This window comes from Herpailurus yagouaroundi, unplaced genomic scaffold (assembly GCF_014898765.1).
Source record: "Herpailurus yagouaroundi ecotype Mexico unplaced genomic scaffold, PumYag 28, whole genome shotgun sequence".
Lineage (NCBI taxonomy): Eukaryota > Metazoa > Chordata > Mammalia > Carnivora > Felidae > Herpailurus > Herpailurus yagouaroundi.
This window is the reverse complement of record NW_024412376.1, coordinates 38,782,150-38,798,487: the sequence shown is the minus strand read 5'-3', so window position 1 is coordinate 38,798,487 and position 16,338 is coordinate 38,782,150. Positions and strand designations below refer to the sequence as shown.

General features: G+C 35.4%; 1 protein-coding gene across 7 annotated transcripts in view; it reads right to left on the bottom strand.

The window, feature by feature from the left end:
* Positions 1-16,338, bottom strand: part of LRBA (LPS responsive beige-like anchor protein) — a 772,087-nt gene that overhangs the window by 566,180 nt on the left and 189,569 nt on the right. For all 7 annotated transcript variants that reach the window (XM_040472514.1, XM_040472528.1, XM_040472537.1 and 4 more), the window contains exons 23-26: positions 5,307-6,362; positions 3,925-4,103; positions 2,953-3,106; positions 2,371-2,551 (exon numbers count right to left, since the gene is read on the bottom strand). In XM_040472514.1, coding sequence (XP_040328448.1) covers positions 2,371-2,551; positions 2,953-3,106; positions 3,925-4,103; positions 5,307-6,362 — 1,570 coding nt within the window. The remainder of the gene's footprint in view (positions 1-2,370; positions 2,552-2,952; positions 3,107-3,924; positions 4,104-5,306; positions 6,363-16,338) is intronic.

Below are 16,338 nucleotides of genomic sequence, written 5' to 3'. Positions count from 1 at the left end.
AATCTTTGCTGAAGATTTGATGTTCCAGTATATTACTACCAGATATTAACCTTTTTTTGTTTTTGTTTTTAACTGAACAGTTTCACCAATATTATACTCTTAAAATGGTGACCTTCTCTGAGCATAAATCCTATAGTACTCATGTTATATATAACTTATGATTATGAAATTTTAAAGAGCCTGCAATAACACTGTTTGCTAACCTGTGAGTTATGTAAATTCTAGAATTTGGTTGGAACATTTTCAACAACTTAAAATAAGTAGTAAATTAAATGAATCACCTGTTCAAAAAACTACCTCTCTAAATGTGTCCCCCATCAGTTACTCGGGTTATTTAGAAATTAATTTTGAAGTTTAAATGATGAATTAGGTAATGCAAACATGACTATGAAATGCTTAGTATCATGTGAATCATCTCAGTTCTTAATCAGATCAGTAGCACTCAGGCTATATGAACTGAACAAGAGTAGGAGAGCAAATTAAGAACAAAATGGCAAACTTCTCTGGGGACTCTAACTACTACCAGACTATCCTATGGCTAGCATAGAACTGAAACAGGAAAGTATTCAGGTAAGTGCAAGACAGCAACAAAAGTTGGGGAAAAGGAAACAAGGAATATAGTGAGGGAGGGAGGGCAAGAGAGTATGGAAAATGACTCTCAAATTTGAAATCAGGCCCAGAAAAATAACTTTTGCACTTTTTTGTCCCAGGTTGCATAAAATCAAGTTTGGGTATCGCAAAGTTAAAAACCTATCACACTCAGCAGTTGCAGTAGTAGAAGCTACTCTTAACTGTTGCCATCCTGCCTTCTCACCTCCAACCTCAGGAAAGAACAGGAATGAGGAGACCAGGGATCAAACACTTGGATTGTTTACCAAGCTTACCATACTCTATTAAAGACTTTGAACAAATAGTTTTCAGAATCTCACTTCCATATATAAAAAGACATGATGCTGGGGTAGATCAAATTATGAAAATGAGTATTTCCCTAATTTCGGAATACTTGAGTGTAGTGACACATTGATAGCATAGCCTTGTATTTTTAATTCCAGAAGTATACTCTTTATAGGAAAGTGGCAACGTTTAAAAAAATGGCATACACAAAAGCAATGGAGTCAAAATAGTTTAATTATATTACTAATAGAAAGTTCAAGGAAGTATGTTACAACAGAATATGTAGGAAAACAAGTTAAACTATATTCAAATTCTAACTTCACCAACTACAGCTTTTGGATTTTTAATACATTTCCTAATTTCTCTGATCTCAAATATCCTCATGAATAAAAGAAAATAATTGCTGACTCATTGGAAATCTGCAATAACAAGTGTAGTCAATAAATGACAGTTTTTGTTTTCTTATACTTACCATTTGAATCTCTTAATTAAAATTTTAAAACAAATTTCTAAAAACTGTCACATCAAGTTCTTTAGAGCATCCCAAGTTGAAAAGTAGTTTGAATAGCATTTTGAGTAATCAAAACATAATCAGTGCACCAAAAAAGTCTAAATATATCTCAGCTTATATAACAGATACTCCTGCTAAAAATGGGAAAATATTTCATTAACAATGAGATTTTCCACCTTTAGTGTTACATTTCCACAGGTGCCTTATTTCTGATCTCTCTTCATGTGGCAATGGTTCCTAGTGGTTTTGCTTCCATTTCTTCAACCACCTCTTCCTACCTGCTTCTCTCCATTTAATAAGCAAATCATTAACAAAACCTCAGTATTTACAACTAGATGCAGGAAACCTTCTGCCCAGAGAAAATATTTTGCTTCACCTAAGGAAGCCCTGATGACATTAAAAATTCTTTATGTATTTTAACTTTTACCTAAGCAAGAAATGCCTCCAGGAGAATAGAGATCTAGATTTCAGGAACTGTTCCAACAAATTACCATGGCTCATGTGGATAAAGGCTGTACTTGAATGATGCTAGTTTTAGAATCTTGCTACTCAAGTATAGTTTGTAAGATAGAAGTTTCAACATCACCTGGGATGTTAGGCAATTATAGACCTCACCCCATACTAACTGCATTTTAACAAGATGCTATGGTGATTTCTTGTGTATGAATCATCTTAAAATCTGAGAAGCACCATTTTTGAGCAAAAAAAGATCAGAGGAGGAGGGGTAATGGTGACCACAATCAACTGAGATTTTTTAAAACATGTCATTCCTCTAGCCAATTTTATAACTACTACTATAAGCATAGTACTTAGATAGTCTTCACTCTTTGGAGATTAAAAAAAAGCATATGACAAATTGCCTAGTACTCATTTTCCCAACAACAGATAAAAGATAATTTCAATCTAATATGTCAAGATAACTGAAAATTTTTAAAGTAAATTCCTGATAGGTTTTAACAGCTCACCTAGTCGGAGACACTGTCGCAAAATTCCTCCAGAAGACATATTTTTTTCAGCTTCAATTTCAGTAAAGCCAAGAGAACTTGCAAATATAAGCACATCCACAAGGCTGATTAGCCTCTGCAAAAATGTCACAGAGGCTTCTATTGAAAGGCCTTGAGTAGGTTCTATATTCTCCAGCTCATGCTGTAAGGAACAGAATTTGAAATTTATATCTATATTTTGATAAAAATCTAATTTTCTTGGATACATTCCCCAAATTTCTAAGTTTTATAAAAAGCCAGCTTTCAGAAATCTAGTTCAACAGAATGTTTTCCTTTTTCATCTAAAAAGAAGGCAACAGAAAAGTACAGGTGAACCACCACCAATCATATTCTCTAGCTGACTCATACCTAAGAAATCAACGTAGTTTTTAGTTCTTTCATTCTTGGAACAGATTCTAAGGTCCTTTCAGGTAACTGTAAAAGATACTGTTACTTTTGGCTTAATGCACTTATGATGCATAGTAACCACCACATTCAAGTGTTAACAAAGATGCATAACAGTAGCATTTTCACACCAATTTTATAGAGTAGTTAAATCCTTACTGTAGTCGATGTAGCAGCTGAAAGCAATGGCAGTATACCCCCACAAGCCATGACCATATTGTCCATCACTTGAGAGATGAGATGAATTGTGTTGTGTACAAAGATGACATTATCACTGCTATTCACGAAGTCCATAACTGTCTTTGTTGAATGGCTGTCCAAAGATAAATGATGTTTACTGATAAAGCTAAAGAAAGGAAATCACAGTTTGCCTACTTGAGGGGAGGGAGGATAAGACAGTGCATTTGCTTCGTCTTTAAAGCTGAGGTAATGATAATGATACAGCAGACATGTTGGGGATGTACTTCTTCACAAGATGTAGACCATTTCATATCAGGAGTTACTATCCATGCCCCTTTTCAGTGCTGAAACATATAATACTATTCATCTTGTATATAAAAAGTTGAATTATCTTCAACTGGGAACAAAATTGAGAAGTCACATAGCAAAAACTAAGAGGCAAATGGTGTTAAATGTGCAAATAAAAATAAATTTTCTACTAACATTTTCTTAGATAAAGCCATAACATGCTTTTAAACAGGATAAGTGTAGTATACAAGTAACAATAAACCAATTAGGCATTTCAAAAACATAAATCATACAATAGATAATCTGAAATATACAGATTTCCTATACCAAAACTACATTGGAAAATTGGGTGTTATAGAGTCCAATTTTTTTTATTTTTAGTACTTATAGATAAACCAACTTAGCTTTTATGCTACAGGAAATCTTCAGCACATTTTTTAAAAGAAAAATCTCTGATTTTCCGTTTTTTGTAATTCAGACTGGGTAGCTCATTTCTACAATGGCCAATAAAAGTTAATTCAATAAAACCCTATCACAGAAATAATTTATATTCTACTTTTTAACTAAATGTCTGAAATAAATTGCAAAATGTTAACTATATAAATTTCTTTAAACAAACACTAAACTTCATACACATCTTCTATAACAAACATATGGACATACCTTCTCCACATCTGTATATCTGTTTCTATTGAAAATAATAGATCAGTGAGCAAACGTTGATGCATTTGAGACCATTTGAACTCAGGAATACGAAACATAGCAGATCTGGAATCCCTCCTTTGTCCATTACCTCCATCTGGTGCTATTCCTTGACCTGGCCCCTCCTGTTGCCTTGACATCTAATACAGTAAATTTAGAAGAGTAATAAAATAAAATGAACTTCAAAGAAGGTATTAATAATAATAGCTCCTATGCAATTCATCTAACAAATAATCACATTTGAAGATACTAAGGAACCAAATTTACAGAAAAATAATCAATAAGTAATAACATTAAAACTTTAGTACATTTAGGGACGCCTGGGTGGCTCAGTCGGTTAAGCGGCCGACTTCAGCTAAGGTCATGATCTCTCAGTCCATGAGTTCGAGCCCCGTGTCGGGCTCTGTGCTGACTGCTCAGAGCCTGGAGCCTGTTTCAGATTCTGTGTCTCCCTCTCTCTGACCCTCCCCTGTTCATGCTCTGTCTCTCCCTGTCTCAAAATAAATAAAACGTTTAAAAAGAAAACTTTAATACATTTAAAGCCAAGTTACCAAAAATGCTAACTACCGTAATTCAACAGTCATTAGCTTGGAACCATTTGGTATTACAACCAGCTAATGTATCATTTCTACAAAGGAATCAAGAAGTTCTTAGATTTGAATATGAGGAGGAAAGAAAGGCAGTATCTGGATTATAAATTGGTTAAAATTAAAAACAAACATAAAGATAACAAAATTAAGAACACCCAACAAAATAGGAAAGAGGGAGTTAAGAGCTGAACAGCATGAAAAATTATAACATGGAATCAACCACTGTCTCATGAATTATTCTGAGATATTAGTAAAGGAGAAAGCTGTGCCTCTTGATCTCAGAAAGGTTCCTCCACTCTTACAAAATAAACAAACCTCGTGGAACAATTTTAAACTACATGCTTCATATATAAAATTATACACTAGTAGGTGGTTCTGCAGGACAACAGCCCTAGATTTTTGTCAGAAAATTAATGTGCTAATAACTACGATTATGTTATCAAATAAAGGTAAAGACAAGTATTTCCAATATTTGCTTTCTAAACTAAAATTATTACAATCCTAAAACTTGAAAGTAGAAAGTAGTAACTTCTGGTGATCTTGTGGTAAAAATAATAATAAAAGCTGCCATTTAATCAATTCACACTAAAACCTTGTGCTAAAGAAAACAAATATAATCTTTACATTCATTGCATTTATATAATTGCAAATAGGATATGAATCAACTCCAAAAAAAATAAAATGTAAGTATATACACTTGCTCTATCTTATTTCAATGCAAATACACTTCAAGAATACAGTAAATATAATCACCTCAAGCACAGGTTGATGGGGGTGAGATGCTTCCATGTTTGTATTGGCCTTCAACTCCAATCTCTCAGTATCTGTAGCAACACTGGAAACGTCCAATTTAGCAATCCTCTGCTCAGAAGTAGTAGGAGACTCAAAGATATTACCAGGAGAATCACTAAGTAATTTGGTTTCTCTAACAGAGTTACTTGTTTTCTTCCCTTCCTCTAGCATTGCACCAATATCTGATTGTACAGGTGTCTGGGAAACAGTAGCGTCTGGTGAGGTAGCCGGAGACCCTGATGCTGTCATAGTCAAGATTCCAGAGTCTTTGGAATCTTGAGTTTCGCTGTCCGTTTGCTTCTTATTTACAGATTCTTCCTCTTGAAATATTAATTTGTTGTCATTACTAAACATGTCCAGTCTTTCACTGGCTTCAGAGGCAGCTGGAGACAAACTATCTTCTTGGAGTTCTGTGCGTAGACTGGCTTCCTCAGTAGGACTACTTTCTACTTTCAGTTCTACATAATCATCATCCTCTTCCTCTACTATAGATTTCTCCAATAATTCTGGCACCTCTGAAGCATCCTCTTCTGAAGGAGAACTTACAGAAGCAGTTACTTCACTAACAGTTATTATACCTTTGTCAGCTCTTTTAAAAGAATTAGAGGAAACAGTCTCACCTATTGTACCAGAAGATCCTTCTAAACCATCTATATGAATTGTTTCATTTATCAGTGTTTCCTCTAAAGGGACTTCATCCAGTAACTCCTGATTTTCTTGACCAGTTTTCCTTTCTTCATTAGACGTGTTAGGAGTTTGCAGTCCAATGCTGGATGTAGAGTTTACTGAAATTGTCTTCTCAATACTTGACTTTTCATCACTATTTCTGGGGATATGAGTAGACACAGGACAATCCTTCATATCTGATTGCTGGGATGCTACTGAAACATTAACATCCCTGCTAATGACAGAGACTGCTTCAACTGGACTTGAACACTGCCCAATTTCTTCATCAACCTTTCCCTGGTGTTCCCTGAATATATTGGCAAGATTTTCTTTGTGTATTTCAAAAGTGACCTAGATGAAAAACATCCAGTCAAAATATGCAAAAAAGAAAGAAAAACAGAACATACAGTACATAAAATTAAAAATTTAACTATTTTTCAAATAAATGGTTTTATATAATGCAATAAAATAATTTTCCTAGAATATCCTTATCTTATAAAATAAACAAAAAGTCAACCACAAAAATTTAAATAGTCAAAAAAAATGAGAGCTATACTTAATAATGATAGGTAGCATGGCTTTAAACCACAATAACATCCTTACTTAGCCTATTCTTAAACATATATATGAAAAGAATATACTATTCCACTGACCTCTATAAACTGTACCAGGATCTAAGTATATAGCGTTGTGAAGGGCTTTGTACACTAGATAATACATTGTTTTAACTGCAGTGAAAATCCATTTCCACGTGACTTATCCTCAACATAGATTAAAAATATCAATTAATTATGTCCACTATTATAGCAGCTCTCCATATATTTATTTAGTAAAACTTTTTCTTACTAAACTAATACAAATTCAGCAATGAGAAAAAAATCCAATCCTTCCCCAAAGCTCAACCATAATTTTCAAAGTCTAAACTGGTCAAAATAGCCTGCAAGTTCCAGATTATCCATCCATCCATCCATCCATCCATCCATCCACCCAACGCCACTTGCATGTGACTGACTAGTATGTATCAGGCACTATGAACATCAACTCTTATCATGCCTGGCCCTGCACACTTTTACCTCAGTAATTTTCTTACCAAAGATTATTATAGCCACCATTATCTGGTTGCCACTGGTGTTAGAACAGGAAACACCCCTCAGAAAGAAGTATAATACAAGCAGAAAGTACAGACATAATTATAGTTTACCAATGTTAGAACTGTTTGTTCCTGTAACCTACATTATTATAATATATACAGCAAACTGAACCTTTAGTCAACAAACATTTATGGAGCCCTAGTATGGGAGGATGGTAGTAGATGACAGGAAAAGATGATTTTTGTGCACAAAGACCCATAGGCATTTTTGAATCATAGGTATGTATACATATGGGTAAAAGGCAAACAAATGTTTAAATAATGCACAATGCACACATTTTTTCAATAGCTATTTACTAACCTTCACTCATAATATATACAGTATGCTCATGCCTTAATAGGATACAGCTAAAAATAAAAATGTTTGGAAAATAAACATTTTACAAATTATAAATACTGGGGGAATTTTTCTGAATATTTCAAAATGTAATGCATATATTCTAAAGAATAAAATGGCACAGTAACATTAACAAAATATCAATTTATTTTATAACCATTTTTTTTAATGTTTTGTTTTGTTTTAAATAGGTCCACACCCAACGTGGGACTTGACTCACAACCCTGAGATTAAGAGTCACATGCTCTACCAACTGAGTAAGCCATGTGCCCTGAACTAACTTATTTTAATTGACCAACTTCTCATTATCTAGTCAGCAAAATTTACTGAACACCCAAAGCATGCCAGGCACTGTGTGATGAACACAATGTCCTTGCCTTCATGAGGCTTACAGTCTAATGAAGGAGATTGAAAATAAATATACAAAAATATAAGATAATGTCAGTTAATAGTGAGAGATTTGAAGGCGAAAAAAAAAAGAAAAGAAAAGTCTAGGTGGGATGATGTAGTAGAGTAACTGGGGAAGGTCTCTAAGGATATTATATTGAACAGAGATCAGAATAAAGTGAGACAGAAAGTTATATGAATATGAAAAGGAAAACAATTTCAGGCAGAAGGAAAAACAAATGCAAGGCCCCTAGTAGCCAAAATAATTGTGGTATGTTGGAGGAACAATAAACAGTAGAAAGAGAACTATAGATAAGGTCACAGAGGAAGGCATTGGCTAGATCATAGTTACAGAGAACTATAGACTGTATTAATGATTTTGAATTTTATTCAGAGAGAGAGACACTAGAAAATTTTGAGTAAGAGTAAGACAAGATAGGTTTGTTGTTGTTGTTGTTGTTGTTGTTGTTTTTAATGATCCGATTTCTTAAGGTATCATTTAGTCTATTTGGAAAACTGACTTTAGGGAAATCATTTCTGCACCGATATGACAATTATTATTGTCTAGAGAAGGCAAGTTTCATACCACCAACCTCAGAGTGATTTTGAAAATAGATCCTTTATTTCAAACACAGTAAGTTTAGTTTTCAATAATTATTTGCTTTCATTTTACTCAATTTAAGGATTTTAAATTTTTTATTATAAAATATATCCATAAACATAAATACATACAATTTATACATACAGATCAAAGAGTAATTTTTTAAACCCAATACACCTACTATCCACATCAGGAAACGGAATACTACTACCTCACAATTCCTCTATGTGCCCATCCTCAACTGTACTCCCAACCTCCCTATCCCTATTAAGAGCAAATCAACATTCTTACATTTCTGTTGTTCCCTACCTGTTTGTTAACAGCTCTACTACCTATATAGTAAAAATTGTTATCAAGTTTAGTTTGAGAAGCTAAATATAGCATAATCTTAGCCAGCCATCAAATAAAAGGGCAATATTGCTAAATAAATAAATAAATAAATAAATAAATAAATAAATAAAGGCTATCAGAAGACAAGCTACAGTTCCTGAAGTTTCTCTTCAGTTTCTATAAGAGGATATATAAGGCTATTTCTAGGAAGTCTGTTGGCAAGGCCATTAGGAAATATCCAAGGCGTTAAGAACTAGAGCATCTATAAGGGGTAGTGTGGGCCAGGTAGTAGGTATCTGGCATGAATAACGTACAAGAAGTATACTACTTTGTATCTTCCAATTCTCACCATAGTCTACCTCTACTCTCAGAAGTAAATCAAAGCAGACCACTTTTTTGAGGAGAGAAGCATGAATGTACAAATGATCCAGGCAGGAGGAATACGGGCCTATCACATGTAGGTAATTTGTTCTCAGGTTAAAAAAAAAAAAAAAAAAAAAGTTATCACGGCAGATGGCATTTCATTGACAATAGCTTCCCTCTATATCTGTCTCCTAAGTCAAACCATTCCAGTTTACAAGGACTGTCGTATGTCTACTACATACCTATCATTGCAGGATCTCCCTGAACCATGGTCCTAGAGATCCCTTCTCATCTCTCTCCATGTTTCCTCTCCTTTTCCCTATGTCCCATATATTTGTTTAAAGCTCTCCTTTTGGTGTGTATATCCTCTGGCGCCTTCTCAAAAAATAAGTACATGTAAACTAAGTTTTTGAGACTTTAAAACATTTATTTTACCTCCATACTTGATTAATAGAGTATAAAACCATAGGTTGGATAGCATTAATCCCCAGAATTTGAAAGGTATTTCTTCACTTATTTCTGTGCTTCTGTTGCGAAGTCTCAGCCTACTCTGATTCTTTATCCTTTATATAAACTATTTTGTTCCCTGTGAAATCATATAAAATATCCTTGCCCTTAGTGCTTTCAAATTTCACAATGATTTTCAGCACAGATCTATTTTCATCCATTGTGCTAAACACCCATTGGGTCCTTCCAATCAAGCAACAAATATCCTTGGCTCTGGGAAATTTTCTTGAGTCTATTAATTTATACCTTTGTCTCCTTTTTCACCTATTCTTGCTTTCTAGGATTACTATTTTTTGACACTGCACTGAATACTCCTCTAATTTTCTTACCATATCTCTATTTTCAATCCCTTTGTCTTTTGGTTCTACTGTCTGGGAGAGTTCCTCCACTAACCCTTAAACATGTTTTACATTTCTCCTATATGAGTCTGGGCTAGTCACTTGACTTCTTACTGCTCATATTAAAATGGGTGGTACAAGGGGAAACAAACCTAAAAAATTTATATTTTAAATGTTCCCTGGTGTTAAAAAAGAAAATTCCCTCTCCTCTCTTGAGCACTTCCTGTAGAAAACCTGAAGTTCAAAATACAGTAACCCTTGAACAACACAAGGGATGGGGTGCCAAATCCCCCCGAACCTCACATGCAGTCAAAACTCAAGCAAAACTTGGGGCGCCTGGGTGGCTCAGTCGGGTAAGCATCTAACTTCGGCTCAGGTCATGATTTTGCAGATAGTGAGTTTGAGCCCTGTGTCAAGCTCTGTGCTGACAGTTCAGAGCCTGAAGCCTACTTTGGATTCTGTGCCTCCCTCTCTCTCTGCCCCTCCCCTGGCTGTGCTCTCTCAAAAATAAACACTTAAAAAAAACTTTTTTTAATCAAGTAAAACTTGAATCCACAAAAACTTACTGACAGCCTACTGCTGACTAGAAGACTTACTGATAACATAAACAGTCTATTAGCATACATTCTGTATGTTGTATGTATTATATGTATCCCTATAATAAAATAAGCTGGAGAAAAGAAAATTTTAAGAATTGGGGTTCCTGGGTGGTTCACTCGGCTCAGGGTCCAACTTCGGCTCAGGTCATGATCTCACAGTTCCTGCAGCTCAGAGCCTGGAGCCTGCTTTGGATTCTGTGTCTCCCTCTCTGCCACTCCCCCACTCATGCTCTGTGTTTTCGTTTCTCTCCTTCTCTCTCTCTCTCTCTCCCTCTCTCTCCCTCTCAAAAATAAACATTAAAAAATTTTTTAATGTTAAGAATGTCTAAAGAAAAGACATTTCAAGTATATATTTATCCAAAAAATCCACATATGAGTATACCTGCTCAGTTCAAACCTATGTTGACCCAGGGTCAACTGTACTTTCTCTGGCATTTTGAGATGTATATAAATCTTGTGAAAAGGTAATAAGTCTTTGTGCTATTTCTGCATCCCGGGGATATCTTTCCTGGGGGTGTTCAAGTCATCTCTTTGAAACATGAACATCAAGAATGATGATGCCCTGCTTCCTGTCTCTATGGGAGTTTAAACCTAAGTATTTAGTTCCAAAATGTAACCTCCAGCTTGGCCAACATATACAAGATTTTCTCTTTTGGATAAAAACAGCTACATGTATGTAATGGATTGTATCTGTCTGGCCATATAAAATGGTGAAATGCTTTTTTTGTCTTTGAAATCTCTTCAGTGGATAGCCTGATATGTGCATTACAGTCTGGCTTAATGCTTACTGATTATTTCACTCCTTTCCACACTTTGAAAACAGGGTATTTTGTGCTAACAGGAGCTTTTATTTTTAATTATTTCCCGAACAATATACTAATAAGGTTATTAACATACAGTTATTAGGAGATTAAATGAGTTCTATATGTAAAGTACTTAAAATGGCCCAATACCATTTTGGTGACTGCTGTTTATTTTTATTATAGAAAAGCATTATATTCTAGTTTCATAGTTTATAGTTACTCTTATCTCTCTGAGGATGTTAATAGTTATTTTTCTTCTGTTTTGTTTCTTCTCTTTGTGTTATCTGTTTTCCTTGAGTTGCCTCTATTGGTCTGCTTTGTTTCTATCTCCCATGTTAGATGCTTTTCTTAAAACGCTGATATAACTTGGTTTTCTCCTCAGGATTGGCAGAAGGAATGACAAAGGGTCCAGGGGTTAAAAAGCTCTCACTACAGTGGGTAATCTACTTTTACCTTTACTATATCATGATCTGGGCACAGTTTGATTCAGACAACCCAAAGAAGGGTACACAGACAGCCCAAAGAAGCATCTTCCAATGTTCTGCTTGCAGGGTTATGGTCTGGTTGCCTACATTTTAGGAGCCAAACACGAAAAGCACAATGGTGGAAGTGTTGCCTTTGCACCCAACATTCAGTTGCACACAGTCTCTTAATGTCCCCACCCCGTCCATTTTGCTAATATAAACAAAGACCAGTGGCCCTCTGTATTGCCCTCTCTAGATTCTGTAAGAATAGACTGGGATAGCGTTTTAATAGCACGGAGGAAGGGAGAGTAACGACGTACCAAATTGCTACTCAAACAATCTTATTCAATGTTTTTTGCTTCTAGCACACCCAACCCCCAATTCTCAGTTTCATATACAGATAGGCTTCCAGTTCCTAAGAGTCCTGAGGGTTCTTTAGTGAAAATAAAGTTAGCTCTTAGCTTTCCCCATGCTAAGTTCATGATTTACTTTTCCCAATCTAAGTTAATACACCTATAGATCTGATCGCTAGACTCTAAATTTTACTGCTTTTCACTCTATTCCTATTCTCTCCATCCATATGTGGACTTACATATTTTTCAAAACCCTTTCATGGCATTTTTAGTAGGGTTTCAATATGAAGTAAAATTAGATGTTAGTGTTCAACTTTCCAGTTTAATCCAAAAGCTCTGTTTTCTCTAAGTCAGCTTAAATCAACATATACTTAGTTTCTGTGCATCTAGTTAGGAGCTATTTTCCAAAATCATTAAGCATATACCTTCCTTTTTTATTTTTTTAAAATAAAGCAATATTATGTTTGATTATGCTTCACACACACACACACACACACACACACACACACACACACACAAAACCACAGAAACCATAGAGATTTTAAAGGCTATTCTTCATAATTTCTTGTTAATAGTAACTGTAAACTACAACATTTTTACCCAACATTGAACAGAATCACTGAAATACCTTCTAAAAGTGCTATAAATTCAATATCCTTCTAAAAGTCTATGAGAATAAAGATTAACATGAATGCAGACCCCTCAAAAAAATTGCTTGTATTTAAATTCAAAATACTTTCAGGTGCATTCCCTCTAAATCTATTTCGTTGGGTTTTTTTTAATCATGAATGGATGTTCTATTTTGCCAAATGCTTTTACTGCATCTGTTGAAAGGATCACACGGTTCTTACCTTTTCTTTCATTAATGTGGTGTAGCATGTTGACTGATTTAATAACACTTAACCACCCTCACAACCCAGAAATAAAATACCATTTGATAGTGGTGAATGATCTTGTTAATGTACTGCTGAATTCAGTTGGCTAGTATTTTGTGAAGAACTTTTGCATCCACATTCACCAGGGATATTGGCCTGTAGTTCTCTTTTTTAGTGCAGTCTTCATCTGGTTTTGGTATCAGAGTAATGCTGGCCTCACAAAATGAATTTAGACTTTTTCCTTCATTTTCTACATTTTAGAATAGTTTGAAAAGAATAGAATAGGTATTAAATCTACTTTAAATGTTTGGTAGAATTCACCTGTTGAAGCCATCGGATAAAGGCCATATATGAAAAGCCCACAGCTAATATAATACACTCAACAGGGAAAAACTGAAAGCTTTTCCTTCACAGTCAGGAATAAGACAGGGATGTCCATTCTCACCACTGTTACTTAACACAGTACTGGAAGTCCTACCCAAAGCAATCAGATAACAGGAAGAAATAAAAGGCATCCAAATCAGCAAGGAAGAAGCCAAACTTTCACTATTTGCAGATGACATGATACTGTATATAGAAAACCCAAAGGACTCCACAAACAAATTGCTAGCACAGATACATGAATTCAGTAAGGTCATAGGATACAAAATCAACATACAGAAATCTGTGGCATTCCTAAACACCAAAAATGAAGCAGCAGAAAGAGAAATTAAGGAATCAAACCCATTTGCAATTGCACCAAAAACAGTAAGATACCTAGGAATAAATTTGAACACAGGGGTTAAAGATCTGTACTCTGAAAACCATGAAACACTGATGAAAGAAACTGAAAATAACACACACACAAAATGGAAAGACATTCCATGCTCATGATGTGGAAGAACAAACATTGTTAAAGTGTCTATACTACCCAAAGTAATCAATATATCTAATGCAATCCCTATGCAAAATACCAACAGGTGGGGTGCCTGGGTGGCTCAGTCAGTTAAGCATCCACCTTCAGCTCAGGTCATGATGTAGCAGTTTGTGGGTTTGAGCCCCGCATCGGGCTCTGTGCTGACAGCTCAGAGCCTGGAGCCTACTTCAGATTCTGTGTCTCCCTCTCTTTGTAACTCCCTCACTCATGCTCTGTCTCTCTCAAAAATAAATAAACATTAAAAATAATTTAAGTACCAACAGCAAAATACCAAGAGCTAGAACAAACAATCCTAAAACTTATATGGAACCACAAAAGACCCCAAATAGCCAAAGCAATCTTAAAAAAGAAAAGCAAAACTGGAGACATAACAATTCCAGGCATCAAATTACATTACAAAGCACAAGTTGGACACAAATTGGAATGTAGACACAAACTGGAATGGAACAGGATGTAAAACCCAGAAAAACCCCACAACTATATGGTCAATTAATCTTCGACAAAACAAGAAAGAATATCCAATGGGAAAAAGACAGTTTCTTCAACAAATGGCGTTGGAAAAACTAGAGAGCAACATGCAAAAGAATAAAACTGGACCACTTTCTTACACCAAACACAAAAATAAATTCAAAATGGATAAGAGACTGGGAAGCCTGGATGGCTCAATCAGTTGAGCATCTGACTCTTGATTTCAGCTCAGGTCATGATCTCAGGATCACAAGATCAAGCCCCAAGTCAGGCTCCATGCTGAGCATGGAACATACTTAAGATTCTCTCTCTCTCCCTTTCTCCCACTCCCCCACTTGTGCTTTCTCTCCAAAATAAAAAAATAATTTTAAAAAATGGATTAAAGACCTAAATATGAGACCTAAAACCATAAAAATCCTTGAGGAGAACACAGGCAGTAAATTCTTTGACAATGGCCTTAGCAACTCCTTTCTAGATATGCCTCCTGAGGCAAGGGAAATAAAGGCAAATAAAAAGCTTCATCAAAATAAAAAGCTTCTGCACAATGAAGGAAACAATCAACAAAATTAAAAGGCAGCCTATAGAATGGGAGAAGATACTCACATATGACATTATCTGATAAAAAGTTAGTATCCAAAATCTATAAAGAACTTAACAAACTCAACAACCAAAAAAATGTATAATCCAATTTAAAACAGGGGCGCCTGGGTGGCGCAGTCGGTTAAGCGTCCGACTTCAGCCAGGTCACAATCTCGCGGTCTGTGAGTCCGAGCCCCGCGTCAGGCTCTGGGCTGATGGCTCAGAGCCTGGAGCCTGTTTCCGATTCTGTGTCTCCCTCTCTCTCTGCCCCTTCCCCGTTCATGCTCTGTCTCTCTCTGTCCCAAAAATAAATAAACGTTGAAAAAAAAATTTAAAACATGGGCAGAAGACAAGAATAGATATTTTTCCAGTGAAGATAGCCAGGTGACCCAAAGACACATGAAAACATGCTCAACATCTCATCATCAGGGAAATAACTTATCAAAACTACAATGAGATATCACTTCACACCCATCAGAATGGCTAAAATTAACAGCACAAGAAACAACAGTTGTGGTGAGTATAAGGAGAAAGGGGAACCCTATTACACTTTTGGTGGGAATGCAAACTGGTATAGCCACCCTGGAAAACAGTATGGAGGCTCCTCAAATAGTTAAGAATAGAACTGCCCTATGATCCAGCAACTGCACTACTAGGTATTTACCCAAAGGATACAAAAATACTAATTCAAAGAGATACATGCACTCTAATGTTTACTGCAGCATTATTTATAACAACTAAATTATGGAGAGTCCAAATGTCCATTGACTGATGAATGGATAAAGAAGATGTGGTATTTATATATAACAGAATACTACTCAGCCATTAAAAAGAATGAAATCTTGTCATTTGCAATGACATGGATGCAACCAGAGTATTATGCTATGCAAAATAAATCGGTCAGAAAAAGACAAATACTGTATGATTTCACTCATATGTGGAATTTAAGAAAAAAAAATGAGCAAGGGGGGGTAAAAAAAGAGACAGATAAACCAAGAATCAAACTCATAACTTTAAAGAACAAACTGTTAGCAGAGGGAAAGGGGGTGGGGAATGGGTTATATAGGTGATGAGGATAAAGCAGTACAGTTGCTGTAATGAGCACCAGGTGTTGTACGGAGGTGCTGAGTCACTGGATTGTACCCCTGGAACTAATATTACATTGTATGTTAACTGGCACTTGTACCCCAATGTTTATAGCAGCACTTTCAACAAGAGCCAAATTATGGAAAGAGCCTAAGTGTCCATGAACTGATG